General features: G+C 31.5%; 1 protein-coding gene across 2 annotated transcripts; it reads right to left on the reverse strand.

The window, feature by feature from the left end:
* Window positions 1–4,495: 4,495 nt before the first annotated feature.
* Window positions 4,496–23,415, reverse strand: LOC124368939. Of its 2 annotated transcripts, none has more exons than XM_046826492.1 (6): window positions 23,326–23,413; window positions 19,981–20,189; window positions 19,748–19,872; window positions 16,626–16,696; window positions 15,595–15,696; window positions 4,496–5,321 (listed from the first exon to the last, which is right to left on the reverse strand). In XM_046826492.1, exons 2-6 carry the CDS (start codon window positions 20,170–20,172, stop codon window positions 5,116–5,118), a joined length of 696 nt encoding a protein of 231 aa, XP_046682448.1. In that variant the 5' UTR covers window positions 20,173–20,189; window positions 23,326–23,413; the 3' UTR covers window positions 4,496–5,115. The 2 variants fall into 2 exon arrangements, with proteins under 2 accessions (XP_046682448.1, XP_046682449.1); XM_046826493.1 differs by lacking the exon at window positions 4,496–5,321 and adding an exon at window positions 12,391–13,145 and having other exon boundaries at window positions 23,326–23,415.
* Window positions 23,416–23,800: the final 385 nt, after the last annotated feature.

The raw sequence follows: 23,800 nt of genomic DNA on the forward strand, positions 1-23,800 counted from the left end.
AAAAATAATTACACAATACCTATTATATTACTTGGATGCCAGCAGGCAACAACATTAATTAAACAACATCGTGTATGAGAGGCATCCAAGTAAAAAAAAGAAAAGAAACAGCGTATACAACCAATGGCAATACTTTAAGTAATATCAATAACAATAATCATAATAAGACAATATAAATAATAATAAAAACCAAAAGAACCATTAACGTAAATAAATCTATAATCATTAACAAAAGAGCTTGTGCAACATTCATTAATGATCAACAACATTAATGATACATAACAACAGTCGATATATGACTCGTGTGGCAGTGAAAGTGTTTACAACGTATTGTGTAACTAAAGATATATCATAGTTAACACACTGACTGCGATGGACGCACATTAATACTATCTCAGCTCTCATTAAAGTCTGTATATGGCCCGTGTGGCAATGAAAGTGTTAACAACGTATTCTGTAAATAGGGAGATATCATAGTTTAACACATTGACTGCGTTAGACGCATATTAATACTATCCCAACTCTCCTAAAGTCGGTACATGACTCGTGTCACAATGAAGGTGTTAACAGAACAAACATAGCTCAATTCAATATTAATATAACCAAAGAATAATTTTGATAAATAAATATTTCCTACAAGAATACAATTACTTGTGTGTAGAATATTTGTTAATTTTGACATAGAAATATAATTATTATTTTAAAGAAGGAAAAGAGAATTATTTTTATTTTAAACCGTCTGGTTGCCTTGATTTTAAAATTAATTAATTGAAGTGCAATTTTATCATTTCTACTACGGTAATTAATTAGATTATAGTATCGAGGTTGGGTTTTGGCTCTAAATGGTACCAGTACCAATTCCTTTTAGGTTTAAGCAATTTTCAGTTTATTTTGGTTGTGGTGAATCGCATGTGCAGATAATGTTTTAATTCTAAGTCTCTTAGAATTTTGATGAGCAATATCGAATTGATTATTGTTCATTCTTACTCCATGGAGTGATTGTTTTACCAATATAGTCTTTGGGACAAAATTTACAGGTTAGTTGATAAATTAAGTTTCTTGCACTCACTGTGACTCACGTGTGACCTGGCTCCCAGATGGGGTATAGTTTATTGTTTGGTGACATAAAATTGAGGGCCTGCTTAAAATTTCACACTGTACAAGATACGATCACGGGAGCGGTCTGTGCTTTGATTGCTACTTGACTATTTGACAAAATGGCAATCTCTCTTTTTCTGTACTTTATAAAGTTAAGATGTACTAATAGCGTTGTATTAGTATGTGCACTATTGTAGTATACAATCGGTACTACTTAAAAGTAGTCGGTGATTCTCCCAAAGCGTCAGTGTGCTTCGTTTGTGCTGCTCAATCACACCTGCTCTAGTTCCCACGTCGGTCATATACCCTCGTACCGTATATCATTTGAGGGTATGCTCCTTAGGTGCATTGTTACAATTTTCTCAAGCCAAAATCACTCAAATGAATGGTATGGTGTAACACGCCAAATAGAGATATGTAATACAACACTCATCTTATGTATTTTCAGAAATTCGGACGTAGCGCACCTACAAATAAATTCGTTCTATAGATTTTTATGAATGAACGTACTAGATATGTAGATGGACATTTCGCGAACCTTTCAGACATCAATCACTGGACAAAACAGCGATATTCCTTTTTTATAATGCTCATTGAACCATAATGCCGCTCATCCAATTCACTTTTGTATGGCATATATGTAGTAGGCAAACCTTATTAGAGGAAAGGATACTTTTGTCTAAGTTAGCTAACCTTTCTCTTTCTGGGAAAGAAACCATAATACTTTATTGATCTCTGTACTATTGTATGCCTTCATTTGTAATTTCTTGTATAATGTTCACTTCTCTTTATTCTAGCTAGCTTTATCTAATATGAATATAGCCTGGTTAACTTGCGTGTTCCATACACCGAACTTCTGAGCTGTAACATGATGAGACTGAGAATTCAGATATCTATTAAAGTGTGTATGTTTCCTGTATACTATATAGGAAGGACTCAACTGTCATTACTTCAAGAAATGGTAAGCTCCAGTTGTAAACTTGATGTTGTAATGCATGGTATTTATATGTAGTATGAACTCATCTAAGCTATCCCTCCCGTGAGGCCCAACTACACTTACATTAATTATCGATATAGTGAACCAATAACTCCGGCTTCGTCTGCGCGCCTTCCAATCTCATCTTCTAAAAACTTTTCCATTGTATAGGTTTACTGCTACAGGTGACAATGGTGAACCCATTGTTGCTCTGTCAGTTTTTTCATGGATATTACACTAAAAAAGAAATAAGTGTTTGGAAGGCATGTTTCTGCCAATTCTGCTATCTTCTGAGATTTAACTTCATTGATTATTTGAACTACTCGGAAATTAGCACTTTGGTGAAAAGCGGTTCAACGTTAAAATTGATAACCAAGTCATTTTTATAACTTCATGTATTTTAGACACATATTTGTCCACATTATATGTTAGTGAGCCAATAGAGCTGACAATAGTTCTAATTGGAATACCTTATCCATGCATTTTAGGCAAGCCATCCAATAATGGAGATTTTGGGACAGACTTAATCAAATCCCTCTTTACTGCTTCTTCTATTTCAATTTTGGATCTGACTATTTTTATCTATAGTTAAGGTACAGATAAGTACAGTTTTTAACTAGTTTGTAGGGACAATCTTACAACATACTATTCGTGTTTTCCTTATAGGTTTATATTCTTTTAGCTACCGTCACATTGTCTTTATTCGCTGGAAGAACTATTCCGGAATAATCTTATTTTAAAAACATTAAGGGCTTATTTCGTTAGATTTGACCTAGGCAATTTCGACTTTCCCGCACAGTAGGGACAACCTGCCTCATTCATTCTGTTTCTACTGGTGTAAAATCTTTAACTCCAGTTTCTATTGAATAAATTACTTCTTCTGTTGGAATTCTCTTTGGAGCCAAAGGCAAATTTATGGAGTAAAGAAGTATTAGGCCCATCAAGTTCTTCATCAGTTAGGTTAATTATATTTTTATGAGGTTGACTCTCTTCCTGGTTAGTCTCCATATTCTGGTTAAGTTTTGGATTCTTTTTAAATATTCCTGTAGTCAGTTCATGAACCATAATATATCCAATTTTCGGAGTGATTCTTTCTACTAAATCTCAATCCATTATAGCAAATATGCTCATAAACTCCCTTGTAAATCTGAAACTAATGACAAATAGGTATAATTCTAGTGTCACTACATCTCTTCAAGCTAGTCAGTAAGTCCCCCCCTCCCCCCAATTTTACTCTCAATAATTTACTCCCAGTAGATATCTTAGTTTCTAGGCTTACACGTCCGATGTCATGACTAGCATCTAAGTTGTCCAGTTGAAACCACGTGGAGACATTGCTTACATGAATAATTCTCGCAATATTTCCGCTTTACTGTAGAAATCCATTTTCAAGTAAACTGTGTTAAACCTAGACTTCAGAAAGACTGCTATTTAATTCAATAAAGATAGTGTGGTATTGTAAAAAAAAAAAAAACTAGAAACCTTTAACAAAGAAGCCGTATTGGTCATAGTTGCTCGTTGGTTGGTTGAGCTTTAGTCGATTACCATAAAGGTCCGCCCATTTCAACTCACCTATACTTATGAATGCTTATTTTAATAGGTTCGGTTTTACAACTATTGACTGAAGAAGGCTCCCCACAGCGAGGCCAAAATATTTCAAAACGATAGTTGTATAAGCAATGTTTCGACTCTGTGTGAACATGTCACAACACCGGATGCGTAACAGTAAGAAATAATAAAACTACAATAGTTGCTTACCTTGTATTTTGGTACGGTTCTACGTGCATTAGCATTAGCATTAGAGCCCATGGGTAGAATGGTCTACCCTTCATCAGTTAGGGGTATGGACCCGCTAAAGTGACACACCAGCCTTCTCACCTCGTCTAGTTATTACTATGACAAGATTAATTATTTTCATTTCTGAATTGAAGAGCAAAGTAAACAATTTAATAAATCAAAGATTTGTAATTAAAATGCTCTAATAAATAATTAATTCAACACAATAAGTATTTTATTTGTGTTTGTTCAAAATAGGCTACATTTTTAGTCTACATTTGACACATTTATATTTATAAAAATAGACCTATAGACCTAAGAAACGCTTCAGTTGTCTACTATTAGGTCTCGCCCCACGTGAGCACATGCCATTTCTTGGCGGCCATCCTCTTACACAAATTGTACAGAAGCTATTCAAGCAAAATTATTTGGCGCATACTTATTCAAATTCTTACAAATTGCTTGTAGAGTAAGGCCATGTAGGAGAAAATCTGAGGCGTTTTTAACATGAGCATTCCACTCGTATAAATGTCTCTGGACACTTTAATAAGGTTTATACCTACCATGATTTACCTAAGAGGTTTTAAGTCATAAGGAATGAGAGAAGGTCCCTCCAAGGCAGTTTTATATATATAGAAATAATAATGCAACCATATAACAAACATTTATTAATCTTCTTTAAGCTGTTAATTCTCTTTAGTTTGAAATCCATGTCAATTGCATATGACCCTTAAATGTTAAAATAAAAATATACTCTATGAATACAAAGAACTCAAAATGGAATATTGTGTTTTATGTCAAATATTTACTATAAGAAGTAAGTGTACAGTAGTTAACATCAACAGGTTTTGTATTTGTTACAGTACCGTATTAAGCAACAAAGAGCTGGTTCGATTTTAAATCATTGATAGTAACGATTTAACAAAATAATTAACTAATATGTTTAAAACAATTTTTGGAACAACTCCAGGTTGTGTGATAATATATTTGATTTGCCATTTTCCGTTTCAGCTTTTGAAAAAAACGTTGTGTTACTGGAAAAAAGGATATTTACAACGACATTAAATCTAGTCTCACATTACTAGTCACACATAGCTACTTAGAAGATTAACTGGTAATTTGTTGGTATATAAGTACGAGTAATTACATAGTTCATTATATTGCAATTAAGGATATTTTTAGTCAGAATATATCTGTAGATAACAAACATAATCTACAAAATTATCACTATAAAAGTAACAGTACTCAAAAAGCAGTTGGCAGTTTTACATGCACATAAATACAGCCGATTCGGGAAGGTACGGTGAGCAGTTCAAAGGTGAAACGCAACTTTGCAATAATAAGTTTGGCATTTTCCGGAATATATAACATGGGAATTGTTCGGAAGCGACTTCGATTGCTCTGTCCATACATTTCTGACCGACTTTCACGTTGCAGGTTAAAGCGATCACCATAGAGTCTTCGTTGCAACCTGAAATATAAATTAAAACATTAATAATTCAAGAAACACACGGTTTCATACATCAGTACACCACAAAACCTAATATGCAGCCATGAACACTGGGTGATGCGGCAGGGTGAAAATAAAGTAGCATTCTTACTATTGTCCTCATAGCTTCTCTAATAATCAAATCAAATCTTTAAGATGTGTTCCTTAATCATCATACAGTTTGTTTTGAAATACTTTTTGCAACATTTTCACGTTATATGGAAGATAAGAAGTAATTCAGAACATTTAAATGTCAACCTGCACTTTGTGGCCAGTTGATAAGGGAAAAAACTAAATCCTATGTGTTTAGGAAATATTTTCATTATCTTATATAGTGACCATTTAAAGTATAGTATTCACATTTTACTTGAATTAATAAATACCACTCATCCGGAATGTACCTAGGCTAATCCAAATTTGAAGCAAATAGCACTGGAAATTATCACTATTCTAGAAGATCCCAATGAACGAATTCTACACTATAAAGAATGTTTGATTTACAATTTTAACAATATATAACTTTGTACCTTGTAAAAAGAACAAAATAACCTAGTATTCCATGTGATAAAAAGTGCTATCACATCACGGTGTGTAATGTGTGTTATATTTCTTGACACTAGTTGCCTTATTAAATTATGGGACCAAACAATTTCACTAGATAAAATAACGAATTTATGCTAATTAATTCAGAATTCACACAACATTAGAAATAACAAAATATCAAACCCAATAATATTGTGCTTTAATAACTATAAGTATATTAAACATTGTTTTGAACTCCAGGCGTACACCTTGTTTAAGACTTTAGATAACACATCTCACGTGTTTTAAAGGATATTGGTATAATCAAAAGCCCCGTTACCATTTATCAAGGAGGCACACTACTTTTATTTTAATTTTGTTTATTATCTATGTCTTACTACCTTTTGTGTGAATCTGGGTAAAAGGGTACAATTGTGCAGTAAAGGTTAAGAAATCGATTTCTAAATCTCTAGAAAAACTATGAAATTTATATCTAAAAGTACAACATTTAAATGTTCCTTAAAATATTCTGGTTTACGGTTTCCAAGCATTAAAAAGAGAAAACGAATTAATCATATTTGTATTTTCGGCTACATATATACTTACCATGAATTACAAAATAACCTTAAACTATGTTTCATGGATACTTTCTTATATGTTGTATTTTTCAAAATAATCTCAATTTAGTTTCTAAACAAATTAAGCTGACTTCTCTTCACCAGAAGGTAATGGTAGAAGGTTTTGTAAATGTTGTCACTTGAATCTTGTTTTTTGAAGAATCGAGTCTTTTACGTGCTTGTTGTCGATTTATATAACCCAAGCTTATAGAATATAATCTCTCTGATTTCCTTATTTAATTTTTAGATATTATTGGTACTGCTATTTCTTAAGCAATTTGTTATTCTAGTAATCGGAAAATAATAATTATCATTAATTGATTTGTTATGTTGAGTTATTAGTTTTCTTGTTATCACTTATATAAAACTAATATTAAGTGATCTTAGTTTGTTGTTTAATTGTAATATTAGTCGAGTTTAATGAAAACAATATTGCATAATGATTTTCAAAACTTGTGTTGCTGGGAAATAGAAATAGAAATTACTCTCTTAAAACTCCCTTTTCATTCACGTATATTACATGTGTTGAAAAAAGTTGCACAATTAATAAACACAATAAATCGCAAACATCTAAAACTTAGAAAGTATGCTTAACCCTCGCCAAAATTTGAAATTTGGCCTGAAAATTGCTCAACATGTCATTTTTATGGAAATAATCCTTCTAAGACAATCCTAAGATAGGAGTATTTAAAAAACACAATAAGAATCCTAATATTGACACCCACCTAGTCTAACGTAGTGTTCAAATGAGAAAATCATCCGAACGGACGTATTTTATTTGTAAATGTTTTTACAAGAGTACGGATTTCTCAGCCCACGATCTTCTTGAGGAATGAATTTAGACCCCAAAATATTTAAGTACTGTCGTGTGAGTGTGGGGTAATTTACACGAATTTTTTCCAAACGGAACACATGAAAAAAGTTACATAGTGCTCTAACAAGGTTGTGTTTTAAAACTTAAGGTGTGATTGTACAGTTAGACAGGCTTCAAATCCCAATTCGTTGTCATATTTTTTAAGGTTTAATCCTCTCCAATTTTCAGGATTCATTATTGCTGTCCTGCTAACTTATTCCGTAACGATCTTCAAAATGTTGTATTTTTTTTATCCCAACTTTTAATTAATGCAAGACCTACAACAAATTCCCTATTGTTGCTTAAGTTGTAACTTAATTAGAATAATTAAGTCTTAATTTGTTGTAGTTGAATTAGACGGCTATGATGTATCATACACGTCTAATTCTGTCCTGCATTTCCGCTCCAAAAAGTCAGATGAATGCTTGTATGTTTTAAATAAAGGCAGTTATACTCGTCCTATACGTTTTCCGTCCTGTCCTGTTCTCTCCGTGCTGATAAATCCTCGAGAGATTATTTATCCGCGTTCTTTCAGAAGGAGCAGGAACGGGCAGAACCGAATCTGACGAGTGTAGCCACCTCCTCAGAACTTCGGTAATATCGCAGGTATTTCGTGTACGCTCGTTCGACCCGAGTCCCGTTCTGTCCTCTTCTCTCCGTGCCGATTCTGATGGATCCTCGAGCGATCATTCATCCGTGTTCTTGCGGAAGGAGCAGGAACGAGCATAACAGAATCTGACGAGTGTAGCCACCTCACGGTAGTATCACGGGTATTTCGTGTACGTTCGGCAGTTTCAGTTGTGACAGGACGATCACGTGTACACACTTTTACCGGGTTTACGATGAACTCGGCCAAGTCATAGTTGACAGCACAAGTTGTAACTTACGTCAAAATACACGTGAGTGGCCACAGTAATTAGATCAAGCAACAATCATGTCACTGACACATAACAAGCGCATAAACATAAACTCCTCACTAACAATAGCAGTGAGAACGCAGTCGGAGAGACTTGTAATAATAAAACATATAAATTCTATATTCTAAAGTTATGTTTTAACGAAAACGGCACAAAACTAGTCTAAAGTAACTTGTTCCATAAAATTGAGTTTATAATTATGCAAAGTTTAATGATTATATCTATTAAATAACTATTGTCCTAATTATATTATAGCGTACAACCAACAAATTAAAGAAGTTATATAACACTAACCGACGAATTTGTGACAAATACCATTATACGTTCTGACCTCAACAGTAAATATTTAGTGTTTATCAATAGTGACAACAATATTAGTTTTTAACTGTAGGCTTATATTTTTAACTCAATAAGACATTTAAAGAGGTCCTTCAATGGATACTAGCATTGCCCTAAGCTTCTTATAACAGAACCAAACTTATTTATTTTTAATACTATCCACAAAATACTTATAATTTTCGATTTCAAAAAATAAAATTGCTGAGCAATCGTAAGTAGGATAAATATGTCTTAAAGTATCTAGGAAAATTATAAATAATAAATCTAAAAAGTATAGAATAATTTATATTTCCTTCAAGTAGTCCGAGGTATGGGTTCACGTATCGTGTAAATTATACCACTAACTCAAGCGCTGTTATTTGCAGCTGGTTATATTTTGGTTTCTAACAAAATTGATCACCGGTTTATTTATACACAAGCAGCAAAAGTGAATAAAACAATTAATAATAAAACATGCTAATACGTATTTTAGAGGTAAATCAATTTATAATCTACTTCTTTTACACTTCACACTATATTTTTCATAATATTTATAGGCAACGTTCGATTTGAGGCGAAATTCGCCGGAATGCTGCCGTTTCGACACTTCTTACTGAAAAAAGTACTTCTGATTTGTGTGAAAAACATTTTTCCTGCACCTCGAAAATGCATGAAAACACTGACATCACATTTTGAAATTTTGTCAAAAGGTACACTGAAATTCCACATTCTACTAACTACAAACATTCTGGTCCTCATTCTGTTACTATGAGAAACTAGTCCTCTCCAAGCCTCCGACCTCAACCCCAACCGCGTCACCCGTGGCTGACTTTGACCAACTGAAGACACCGAGCTCTCCAACATCCGCTTCACGTCAAATCTCGATTGGTTTTATCCCCGCGCCCGCACCATCTACGCTGGAAATTGAGAGTTTCAAGCTCAGAGAAGCGTGAATTATCTTAAATTCGCTCAAGCTACTAAAAGACTGAAGACAGTATGTTTCGGAACGCAAATATTGAGTCGAACTCTCGCAAGTTCCAGTGTACCGGTCAAATGTGTTTTATTGGATCATCGCGGACCGAGGAAGCGCTGCATGGATACTTGTAACCTAGTGCTGAGTTTCTGGCCTACCATTAAATTTCTCAAGGAGGAGGTACATATGAGAGCTGAGGCTAAAAGCTTCACTTTTCCCATAAAGGATATTACGAGTGAACCTTTGCAGACAACAAACTTTAAAATATTATCCTCTACGCTATAGACATGATCAACCCTCTGAGCACTTGATAAATAAGCAGATCGCAATGGCTGATTTCAACGCAATTAAGAGGCACCGCTGATTTTCTAGCTATGGAATGCATCTGCGGCAGGCTAGTAAGGATCTAGGCCGAACTTGTTTGTGAACTTTGGTTGGCGGCGGATCGAAAACGCTGCATGGATCCATTTGCCCTCAACTGACCTTCATTTTCCGCCAAATTTGATTAGATCCTCGAATTCCTTCCTACCAGCCTCCTTGGACTTCCAACCTGTACTTAAAGAATCCCAACCTGACACTGCCGACTGAACTTCTCTTTGACTCTAGCGCTGAGGAAATCAAATCAGTGACGAATCTGGTGGTGGTAGATCAAAGCTCTCCTGAACAATAAAACGTTCTTATGGAATATAATTATAATAAAAGCAAGATAGAAGAACATAAAACTCAAATGATAACTGCAAATACCAACCCTTTTCATATTCAGGAAATTACAATTAATAAAAAAATGGAAAATAATACTTGATGTACAATGTGCAACTAACACGGTAGATGAGTGAGCTTTCTCTGATGTTTGATGGACTGTGTGTCTCATCTATAGTCTCCGAACAGTATCAATAATACTTCTAGATTATTCAACTCACCCTGACCAGCGAGTTGGAAACTGTATGGGAATATAGTTTGATGACAAAAGGAAAATTATTTGATTATGATCAAAAATTGATTTTAAAATCACCCTGCTTCCACCTACAATTTGGGGAAGGGGTGCAACTGAAACTTTTAAACTTTTTTTAAATAGGATGACCCATTGACAAAACAAGCTAGACTAAAAAATAATTTATAGCCACTCTATTTAAAATGGTTGCCATTTGAAAAAGTACAATTCTAACTTCAACTGGATGCTGTGTTGGGTGGAATCAACCTCAGAGACCTCTAATTTTCTCCGTTCTTTTTCGTTTGTCAGTTTATTTAAAATGTGATGTCACAGGTGGGGTTAATGAGTAAAATCTTTTGACAGTAATCCCATCATGTGACACTTCAAATTAAAGGCCTCGATAAAAATAAAATAATGATGAAAACTAGAATACTCTAAGTTAACTCATCCAGCATAACTTCTAACTGAAGTTAGAGATTTACCTTTTCTTTAAACAATAGCCATATTTTGGGTAGGGCAGTTTGAAATTTGGTTGTTTGTGTTGTTGGTTTTCAATGTCATCCCATTTAAAACTTGTAATTGTCCCCTAACCTGCCATTTCGGGAAAGAGGGAGGTTATGTGGCATTATTACATATTCCAAAGGAAATTTTAAAATTCACAACAGTTGGATAGTTAAGGTGGGAATGGGTTTTTTGGAATACCTGGGGGCTGTTATGTGTGTATTTGTGTTTTAATGTGTGCATGTACAAAAACATTTCATATAATTCATCTTGCAAGTTCGCATGATAACATTGTATGGTAAAATCCATATTTTCCACTTATTTATTACAAGATGTTTTAAAGATTAAATTTTTAAATTTCATCTGAGCATGGTACATTGATTGGCTGTAAGATTTATAAATAGAAAAAGGATTGTTTATTTATTCATATCCTACAAAAATTTACTTATACACTTTTTATCAGGGTATTGATCTATTGTAATAATTTTATTCGTAAGTCCTTCAGAGTTAAGTTTAGAAAACCATCACAGATGACCTTTTTAAAAAATACTTTAGGAGTTGAAATGACATTTTTGCTAGTTAATGTTTGCTAGTAATCACGTTTTTATAATAGTATCTATAACTGCTGATTCAATGCAACTATTCAAATACTATTCAGAAGAGTGTAATATATTTTGAGAGAATTCAGTTTTAGTTTTTTTTTTTTAAAAAAAGCAGTTATTTTTCAATTTTCAAAGACGTTTTAGTTTTGTTGACAAAGCTACTTTCCAAGTTTTATCAGGAACTTTAAGAGGTTTTGTTTATCTCTGGAATTTAAGTAAAAAAAGAGACAATTTAAAATAGAAGAAGGATTTGTGGTTTAAGATCATTTTTATTTTATATGTTAGTTTCAAACATCTAATTGAACAAATAAGTATTTCATATTTAGTTGTTCAAGAGAAGTTCTATTTTTAGTTACCAAATTACATCTTTAATTTGTTTAACTCAAATCTTTCTCTCAATCAAATTTATGAAGAATGCTAGATGCTTAATTAGTAGGCATTTGGTTTGTGTATATTTAAATGTTGTAATATGCTTCTAGAGTTAGACAAAATAGGAGAATTTATGGTGATTTTTGGGATTAACACACAGCTGATACTTGAAACAGTTCTAAATACTTTACCTAAAATTATAGGACAACTCGCACACACAGGTTTTACATCTTAAGGAATTGGGAAAGACTTATCCAGGCTAGTTACTATTTACGTTTTAAACACAACTACAGTTAGTAAGAACCATTGTTAGTATTTATTGTTCAGTTCATTATATTTTGTTTGAGGTGTATTCCAATGACAGAGATTATATAAGATATTACTAAAGAGTCCTTAAACATAATACTAAAATATATATTATAAAACCTAAGGAAAATTTAACAAAACATTTTGTATAACAAATATTTTTTTATTAAATTACACAAATAAGTTATAATGGTTTACTCCGGTAAATTATTGCTTGAATTTTAAACATTAAAAAATCTCATCAACTTTATTACTAATTTAACTAAAAAATTCTAGTTAAACATTTTTTTATACAAACAGGTGAAATATTTTTTGTTGATATTTAATAGATTTTCCCTTTACATCACAGTTTTAACAAAATTTTTCTAAAAAAAGAAAAAAATATTTTTAACAACATTATTTTTAGTTACATATTCATATGTTTATTTACAAAATTAACTTATAATTTGTTGCATTAAAAATAACTCTATAATTTATTATATTTCGAATAAGAATGGTTTTTGTTAGATGGAATTGTCGTTAATGGTTAAAATAATATACTTTAAACGATTACAATTTATAAAATAATAATACCCAAAATATTTGATATTTTATAAGGTTTTTAACAGTTATTACCTAAATATCAAAGGTATTAATATTATAAAAGTAACATTTACAGGTTTTTTTAGTAAAAATGGAGCAACAATTATTTGATAACAGTAACTTATAACAGAGGCAAAGGGAGGTCAACCAATATGTTCAGAGGTGGAATGCAACTTGGCAGTAATAGGTTTGGCATTTGTCGGAATAGGAAACAAGGATATTGTTCTGAAGCGACTGCAATAGCTTTGTCCATGCACAACGAACTGAGGAGCAAATTGTTCGTTAGAGCGATCACCATGGAATCTTCGTTGCAGCCTGGAATGTAAAGTAACAAATTAACAAGTTTAAAAGTAATCAATAATTTACAGAAGCTGTTTGTTCCACGAGGTGGTAAAATTTACTAATGTTGATTCGGGTTTTATTAGACAATGCAAGTTTTAACCCTTAAATACATATTTCATATTTACAAAAAGTACTTCCAAAACCATTAAAAAATTACAAATGGATGACTCATTTCCTCACACGAGAAATAACTGTGTAAGTAATATAGTTTATGTGCGGCAGAAGCCACCTGTGAATCATACGTAATAATACTATTTATTATGATAACTATAAAATATACCTTTCTCCACTTCAATCCCCCAATTAAACCTGTTAACAGTATACATTCCGCAAAATAGAGAACATTTAGTGAAACATTGAGGGTTTTCAACTAAAAGTGTACTTACTATGAGTCAATGGTGACTCATGGTGCAGTGAACGTGTTTATACTCTTATAAAGGTAACCAAGGACATAGCCAATGAGGGGGTCCATGGAGTCCGGACCCCCCCTCCAAATTTTCAATTACTTTTACTTTTTAGCAAGCAATTATTATTATTTAAATAATTCAGAATTACTGACACGTACTGCTGAAAGTTTGTTTTCAATATTGAAATGGGTCAACAACTTTTAAAGAACAAAATGGGGAATGAGCGGTGACTGCACATGCCTCGCTTTCTGACCACTGTGGGAAAATATCAGTCGTTTTGACCCCTCCAAATTTTTTTCCTGTCTACGTTCTTGAAGATAACTAAGAATATTTATTGCCCCAGAGAATGGTGTGTCACAGGTTTTAAATTAGATGATCAATTACTTTAATATTGGTAATAATTATTAGTATCCACCCAGTAAAACAGCAGGAAATAGAAACAATGCTTTTGACATGAGGCAGCTTCTATCCTCAATTTAACCCATCCTGAATATCCTGTCACTCCTATCTCTATGTATTTCTTATTAATTATTTATCAAACTGGGAAAACAGCCACTCAACTAGCTTTTACGTACAACACTCCTAAGTTTAAAGGTTTTCTGAAAATGTGACACACTAAAGCAAAATAGTGTATAACTCGTTAATCAAAGCTATTCATTGGGCCCATGGCTTAGTCCAAGCTGCCCTGAGATTGGTAGGAATTAAAAGTCATATGTCTGTACAACCTCTGTCTAGTACACATTAGACATCTGTTATTGATGTCTGTATCAGAGGAGAGTATGAGTAATATAAATATAGTAATGGCTTAGCCATTTAAATTGACATATTTAAAGTTATGTTCAAAGAAGCGATATCAATACTAAAATGAAACCTCATTTTAAAGTAAGAGAGGATATTTAAGAAAGAGGTTATATTTTGAAATCTGGTGATTAAACCATACTATATGTACTAGCAGCCTGTTGAAGTGGCTCTTTAAAAAAATTGTGTATAAATTAAATTGTAAATAAAAATTAAAGTTGAAAGTCATGTCCATGATGTTATTTTAGTTGGAAATATTTTACCTAATCAAAAACATATTTAGGAAAAAACCTGTGACCCTAAAGTTTTAGGCTTAGCTAAAAAAAATGCCAGAAAACTACAACTTTAAACAAAGATACTTCACAGCAATAGACATATTTTTAATAAACTTTTAACATTATGATATTTTATCTGAAAAATGTCTACCCAATCGGATAAAAGATCTTTTTTTTACATCTTCTCCATTGAACTGCGAACCATTAAGTTCTGGGTTTTAGCCTGAGCACACAGAAATAACAATTTCGGACAAACAGTTTTAAGGAGTGTTTAAAACAGCCATACAGTGTTACAAAATGTAAATGATGGTTTTTATTAAAAGCCTCCCAATTAGTAAACTTCACCTATAACACATTTGGCATGACTGCAAAATATCTTAAACTATCAAACATTTTTAAATTAAGAACCTTAGGTTCACAGAAAATAATGTCCAACTGAGCCAAAATTTTGCATATGAAATATTCACAAGTGGAAGGGCACTTTTGGTAAGTATTACAAGTCTCGATTAATGAGATCCTAAAAGAAACTCCTGGTGTGGTGCTTTCGCACTTGTATATCACGCTATACAACAGAACTATATATGTTTGTTATTTTTCTTGTTTAAATCTATAATTGGAGTCATAGATTTCAACAAATATTCAATATAAAATATTTTGGATTAGAAGAAAAGTATTTTTAAATAAACTGGCCACACAGCAACACAGTGTGTCTAAGACATCAATGCCTTACTTACTCTTTTATTGTTTATGTTTCATTCCTAATGTACGACTTCTTAAATGATCATTACTCTTATAGTAATATCACAAACATAATTGATGTTATGTAATTAATAGTGGTTTGTCTTATTTTCCATTACTTTTTAGTGATAGGAAGAAAATAAGTCAAGTTAAGCTCTGGAAAATAAGCAAAGTTCATATCAAAAGTCTAGTCACATTACTTACAGTCATTGCAGAAGCAGCGGTTTACTATATATATGGGACTGGTCAGGCATTCGAGTTCTTGAATAATAGCCGTCACTTCAAAATCAAATCTGCATGGGCCACCTACAAAAATGTAAAATTAGAAGTTGTCTACCTAGTTTTTAAGAAAATATTATACTATTTCTTATGTAAACAAATTTAATTTCATAATAAGGTAGTAATCAATGCAAGGTAGGTGATTCAATAGGTACGGGAAACTGGAATTATTAAAAATAGCGGGTTTAATTATGGCTTATAATCTTTAAAAGTAATATAATTCTTAATTCTTATGCCACTACATACAAATAATTGCTTTGAATTAAAACCCATTTTGCTTCTTTTTTTTAAGTTGAATTTCAACTAAGGTCACACAAAAAATCAGCTGAGTAGCTGGACTATTGGACCTGAAACAATTAATGTTCAGATTTAACTGTTGGAAGTTGTGCTCTACAAGCTGAAGCGTTGTCTTGGTAGAATTGATATTTTCCACTTTGTGGTCTTCTGAGGTAAAGAATATCTAGTAACTGAAGTAAAACTTTTTGATTTAGCGGGTTGTCTTCCATTTCCTATTCAAGCACAAGTTTATCAAAAAAGTTGAAGTAAAGTTATGAGTGGGTCTTTCACAACTTTCAATATTTTCACAACAGTTTTTAAAACTCCCAAACCACCGATAACTTTGTATACACTCAACATTCAACAATAAATACTTTGTAACTGTAACTTTTTGTAAGTGTCCTTAGTGTTTCCTCAAGAGTTTATTTTACAAGAGTACATACAGATACACTGATTCAATTTTCTTATGTGTATAATTGTTGCAAATATATTGTGAACTGTGTGGAAAGAAAACATTATTGTGAATAAGTGAATCACTGTATGTGTACCCATTTTTCATGTAAAATGCAATCTTGTTATCCATAATGCTTCTTTCATTTTACTGTGATACTTTAAAGAGTTACAATACCAGAATTCTTTTATATGCACTTAGTGTTATGAACTGATTGTATTATTTTTACCTTGAGCATTAAAGACATTGTCTGCCACACCATTGGCCTCAAAAGTTTTCAATTGTCTGGTGCCATCTTCACTGAAATAAAAATAAACATTACTGTTATGAAATACCTAAAGAAATTCTACAAACAGTTATAAAACATTTCAGAATAAATATATTTACTGTAGTTAAAAATATCAAAGTTAAATCTAAACATCAAAAAGTATAAATGCCAGGCACTTTTTGCCAGTGCATGGTATATTAATGTAGTAAATGCAGCTTTTTAAATATTTCATTTTATTTTGGCCTCTTAATTGCCTAACTAAGTATAGACATAGTTGTAAAGACATAGTTTAAACCTTCACTCTGTACCCATTGTATTTCCCACAGTTTTCTAATGGTTAGACATTGAAAAGAACTTTAAATGTAAAAGTTCTTCAGTTTTGTATGTCTTTAATTTGATGTGACAGAAGCACCTCCATACCGTTTGAAATTTTTGGGTTATGGGTACGTTTATAATTTTTTCAAAGTAAATTTTACATTGATAGAAAAATTTTTTAAATGCTGTTTTTTATGGTACGGTACATTTGAAAGCTTGTTTCATGAACAATCAAACAAATTTATTTTGGTGTAGATTTCTATAACAGAAGTGACAGTAACAAAAAAAAATATTTTCTATACAATAATCCACCATTTTGAAAGAAATAGAGATAATTCAATTTGTCTTTGCCAAAATGTATAGGATGCAAAGACGTTTAAAATGATGTACAACATGACATGTATTTGTATTTTAAATTGTTGAGATTCGAATCTGGAGCCTTCTGTTTTTGGGGCACTTGCTCTCAATTTTTAAACCATGGTAGTTCCTTTTAATTTTTTAAAACATCAAAATAAAAATAAAAAGTTTTGATTATAATAGAATTAATTTACAAAACCCCAAAATTTTAAGTTTACGGATGTGATGTGTTTTTCAAATGACTGATTCAAATGCACAAACACAAATAAAAGTAAAAAAAAAAAAAAAAGTAAAGAATGTCTTATTTTACCAGGCGAAGTTAGGGCTAAGAAGCCCTCTCTAACACTTAACCTGGGGACCAACGGCTTTAAAGGTGACTTCCGAACCACCACCAATGGCCGGGCAGGCGGGCCGCTTGCAAGGACAGGATCGCTCAGCGATCACCTGTCCAAGCAGCAGCCACGCTCGGCGTTGCTTGATCTGGTTATCTTGCGATAACCGCCGTACCCACTACACTGCGCCATTGGCAAATACACAGTGCTACATACACCAATTATCTATATTTTTGTAATATCTACAAATAAGTAGATGTAAAAAACGTTGGGTTACAGGTAGATTACATTTCTACTTTTCTTATAAATGAAACATGATTTTTTCACATTTTCTCCACTCCATAACTAACTACAGAGTCTAGGATACATGTGAAACCTTATTTATTTTTATTTAATAATATTGAAATGTATTTATATAACTCAAACCATTAAGTGTTTGAGCAATGTTTTAGTAGCTGCAAAATTGTATTTTATTTGTTGGTTACAGATTCAGTTCATTGTTCATAGTATCTTTAAAAAACTGTGATGCCTAGGATGCTAAACTTTGTCATCATTATAAACTAAGATTTTTTAAAGTAATTTTTTTTAAGATTTTTTTATATTTTCATTATTGACTATTGAAGTTTTTTTTAAAAGCATAATTATTGCTCTCATTTATAAATCCATCATAAAATCTTATTAATAATGTGTGCTGAGGGTTGAAATATGGAAAGTGGTGTACTTTTGAACTACTAGCGCTTGTTAAGAAACAATTATTTCAAAAATCTTATAGCATAACTGTAAAAATCCAATGCTTTTAATGACAATTTTCATCAAGTTGATAAATCTTACAAAAAATAAGTATAAGCACCTATTTTACAGTCCCACAAAACTCATGAAAATGTTTTAGCGTGTCTTATAATTAATCACAAGACTTGATAAAAAAAGTGGTTGTTGTAAGTTTTTAACGTATTACGAAACTTTTTAAATATTTACCACTGAAACTTAAAATTAGGAATGTATTGTGCCCATAAGCCATAAGTTTACATTAAGAAGTAGTTTTAAAAATTAAACAATCTAACTATTGAGTACTGTGGAAAACTAATCTTAATAGATTCCGTTATATTGAATGAGTGGTCACAATATGAAAGATTAGCATTAGAATCTCACATTGGTCTACTTGTCTTTACATGATTATTATTACCTGATTTTATGATCAGTTACACTAATTTGCAGTGATACTTTTTACCATACAATTAGATGTCAATATCTCACTGGCTACAGAACACAATCTACTGAACCTACTGAAACCACCTAATGCCATGAAATGTTACCTCATAGGTGTACCTATACTAAAAAATAGGTTTGCTATGTAATGTCAGGGCTGCGCCCCTCTGGCCATGAAAATGTCAATAGAAACTACAAAATACGAGTATCGGTAACTACTCAACCAAACACATACAAATTTTGCATAGACAGTCTAAGAATTCGTTCTTTCTAAAATTTATAATAACTCCTCACCATTGGCACTTAAAATTTAAAAAGAAATAACTAAAATCTATAAAATTACAAATCAGTGAGATTTTGAAATAAATCAAGTTACCTTGCAGTTAGCTATTACAAATGATTATGTACTATGGATTCCTGTTTAGGAAACTAACCAAAGTTTGAAAAATACTGAAACAAATGTATTAAATTTTGCTCAGCTACTCACAATCTCTGATGTTAGGGAACTGGTCTTATATCATAAGATTCAGTAGCAACTACAGTAATATAAGAAACCTGCATTAATTCTAAAGCCGGTAATATCTTCTAATGACAATAACTTATCTGAAGATTGTCTGGGATGGTGTTTAATAAGGATTGTTTATAATACCCCTTGTAATACTATGGAGAAACCAATGCGAAACTGTAGTTAACAGTTAGTACATAATATATATATATATATATATATATATATATATATATATATATATATATATATAGGTATATATATATTACATTTTCTGTGGTACCTATATCACCATTTTACAAAACTACATTCCAGTAAAGAGGCAAAATGCAAACAGTTGGAGGGTAAAATTTTAAAAAAGTACTTACAAAACTATTGATCTTGAAAATGCTGAGTTACCGTCATCGTCTACAAGAAATGAGTAGCAGACGTTGTCTATCCTGTAGACTTCTGCAGTGGCTACGGTGAACAATACATTCATGAAGGGAGAGAACTACAAAGAAATATTAAAATACAAAATTAATATTTTAGAACAAAATAACTGCAGAAAGATTTAAATTATAATCCAGAAAACATTAAATAAAAGATTAGTTGATATTACCTCGGAAATGTCAAAGTCTATAGGATCAACAAATGAGCAAGACCTAGCAGGTGTACAGCAGGAAAAGGCACCGCATCCGTTGTTACAACCTGGTCGACCAAACACCATGTTATACAGAGAAGAGAAACCATATTTGGCCTCTGTGGAGAGCAACAAAGCAGAGAGCACAAGCAATATCATGGCCCCTCTCATGGTGGCGGCTGAGTACTCTGAAAAATGAAAACAACATATCATTTGTATTGGAATCCATTTTGAATTATTTCACTTTATACCAGTATATATTGACAAGTATGCCAAAGAACGGTCAATTGAGCATGCACGTTGTTTGCCATTTGGTCCTTTATAAGACAGCATGTCATTTACGTAGTCTAGAGAGAACTGACATCCTTAAAAAATAGGACATAACTATGGAAACAATTGCTTGACTACAGGTCTCATTTTGTGTCGTTGACTGATATTGTGGACTCTAGAGGAGGTTTTTGGAACTATTTCAGGTATCCCAATAGAATAGATGTACAAATTTTAGTTAGGAATGATGATGCTTTCTAGCGGTAATACATAAATCTGTCTTCCGTTTGATAAAATGCTGCATTTTTACTCTACAGTAGTCTGTTAAACGCCAAATATGCACTCGTATAGCTATAATTATGCACTACATATACCATGTGCACTTGTCTGTGGGTTAACTATTAATGAACCAAGAAATTAAAATAATTATTGATGTCTTCAAGATAAGAATATGTGATACAGATTATGATGTTATCAATTAGGCTAAAACTACCTACTTATTTGACTTGAGCTTTAAATCAATTGCACATTTACTTTCATTATTCAAAGGCTGAAATTATTTTTTCATTTTAATGTTTTATAGTTATGTTGGGAAAACAACAGTTTAAAGTTTTACAGCAAAAGCATAAAGTGTTTTTTTCACTGATATGTTCTAGCTTAGTTTACTTAAAATAATTATATCAGGCAAGGGGATACCATTGAGGTTTAATATAGAACCCTATTTCTTGGTAGAATAACAAGTTTCCTCTGACGTTGGGCACGGAAATACTGATAGTTTACTTTTACTTTTACTTACTTGCTATATTTTCCACAAATGTGAATATCTACTTAATTTTGTCACAATTGTTTGAAAAGTATACACTAATTTAGTTTTACAACAGATACGACATCAGTGATAACCACTACTTTACAGTACATAAATATATTAGAATGAATAGAAATTATGCAGACTGTATTTATATTATGAACAATAAAAACAAAAAAATTTGCTTTGTCATTTTAAATACTTATTGATTATTTAAACTTTAAATATTTCATACATATATAAATTTTACTTTATTTTATTTATAAAAGATAAACATATGGTCAATCTCTGAAATGTTGCATTTATTCTGAAAATAAGTATATACACTTAAGAACAAACACAACATTAGGCCTTCTATTAATATTGTTGAAGAATATTTTCATGTAATTTAAGACAGGCCAGAAGTACTCTAATGTTAAAATAACTTTAGATTACTTTAACATAATTTTCTGTACATTTTGTTATCTAATCTTCAATGTATAATATTGACTATCATGTGTTTTGGATCATACATTTGGCATTTTGATCAAGAATGAGGATACAATCTTTACAATAAAAACTTTTCATGCTATGCCATTCTGACTCGATTTGAAATGGATATAAAATAAGGAGATTTACATTTCATGGGTATTTTTGTAATTTTATACTTCCAATTGTATTTAGGGGCAACGTTGTAGATTTTCCTTCAAGATTGCCAAAGACCAAATTAAAATGTTGAGCCTTTACATAATAATATGTACCACGATATAATATAAATAGAATACTATAGAATTATAAAAATTAAATTTACAGTTATGTTTTCTGAAAAAGTTTTAGTGGTGTGGAAATAATATTTTAACTTTGTTTCGAAATGGAGAGTCAGGAGTATACAGAGTACCCCTTAAATGATAGTGCTTCTACAGGCCTTTGCTGTTGACTTTTACCAATTAAAACATCAGTTTTCCTATTATTTTAACAAAAGGAAATTTGGATTTTGTGGGAGACATATTATATTGTCTATGCATATTTTTAACTTACAGCAAAATCACTAACAGACAAATGTTTTCTTATAACAGATTTAATTTTTATATTTATTCATCAGATAGTATGTAAAACATTTAATTTTCCATCTAAAATAATTTCTGTATTAAAAATTTGGTAATATTTAAACTTTTGTGGAGGCTTCATCTGAATAGCCCACCATTGTGTTATGTTGCCTGTTATATTACCCTGTTATATTACCTTATGTTAAGAAACCCTGACAGCACAACAAACTGAAAACTCTGGGCGTCACATTGTTTTAGGCTTCACCTTCAGGAAGTACTTAACAAATGAATTCCCTAAAGTTCAAAATGGATACTGAGAAGAAACTACCAACTCGAATCTTTAAATTGTAACAGTTACAAGCTTATCTAAGTTTTACTTTAATTATTTTCAATATCCAACACAAATATTGATACTGGTGTTGGTCAAACATAGAACAACCTAAAATTCAAATAATGCTGCTGTGCTCCCTAGTTACAAATGTGTTACAATGAAATATTTAACAACTTCCTAAAGTATTTTGAAGAAAATGTATTAACATCAACAAATTCCTGTATAAAGACAAGTGACTGTTTGGTTTTCCATTTTCAGTGATAACTAATTTAAATTGAAAAGCCTTTTTTGCTTTATAACACTGACAGTCATTTCGGTTTAACAGTCACTTTAGGAAGTACATTAAAAATTCTACTCAAATCAGTAACATTTCAGTAAACTCTATTGCCTTTCTGTCCCTACCTTTATAATGTAGTGCCGTTTACTAATATTTTTGATAATTTTTTTGTATTCAAAAATTAAAAAAAATTTCATATAGTCCAGTAGTTTAGATGAATCCTTTGATAATATCAAACTATAATAATAAATGAATAGTAAAAATTATTTCAGTTATGCAATAAACACTACATGAGAAACTAACAATAAGCTGTAAATCTACTTTTACAGTTTCAAAAGTTTTATAAGGGACATTTTAAATTATTAAGTAATATATTTATTTATTTATTGTGGTTTAGTAAATGTATATAATATACAAATGTCCAATTCTAAACCAAAATATCAAATTCTGTAATTTTTATTATTTCAATAAAAACTGTTCACTGGTTTTAATGTATCAACTTAGATAATTGTAGTCCTCTCTTCCAAATTTTAGGTTTGTCATGCATTGTTTATCAATAATCTCCTCTTATCAGGATTTGAAAAAAGATCAAATAAATATTTTTTTTTAATATACTCACACGATGTGGTCTTCAGTGCTGGGTAAGAAAACCTGATACAAATTTTATTCTATGAATGTCATTGTGGATTACTCTGTCAGCAGAATCAATAAAACAATTCCTCTAGTGCCTTTATCACTATTATATTTACTCACTTCTTACGCAAACTTTCCTTGACAATAGTTCAATGCTTTTTACTCTTCTCTGTTACACCCAGCGACTGCTTCTTGGAGTTCATATTGTCATTATTCTTACTTTTGTTCTGAAAACAATTTCTTTTTGGATTTAGCTGATGCATGTGTGCAGGCAGTGTCAAATCAAATTGTGTCAAATTAAGAATTGTTGTTAAAGTTTTATCTGAATTGCTGAGAAACTTGTTCTATATCCTCCATGAAATTGTAGTTCTTTGACATTTCTGGGTCAAACTTTGTGTAACTTAGCAATATTTTTATTATATTTTTAATGAAAATTTTGTATAATGTCTACATCTTTAATA

Source organism: Homalodisca vitripennis, chromosome X, assembly GCF_021130785.1.
Source record: "Homalodisca vitripennis isolate AUS2020 chromosome X, UT_GWSS_2.1, whole genome shotgun sequence".
NCBI lineage: Eukaryota > Metazoa > Arthropoda > Insecta > Hemiptera > Cicadellidae > Homalodisca > Homalodisca vitripennis.

Coding starts and splice junctions, on each gene's coding strand:
- LOC124368939 (XM_046826492.1), bottom strand. CDS start 20,172: ATGAGAGGGGCCATGATATTGCTTGTGCTCTCTGCTTTGTTGCTCTCC. Junction 16,697..19,747: donor TTTTCAAGATCAATAGTTTT/GTAAGTACTTTT, acceptor TTTTTATTTCAG/TGAAGATGGCACCAGACAAT. Junction 15,697..16,625: donor CAATGTCTTTAATGCTCAAG/GTAAAAATAATA, acceptor ACATTTTTGTAG/GTGGCCCATGCAGATTTGAT.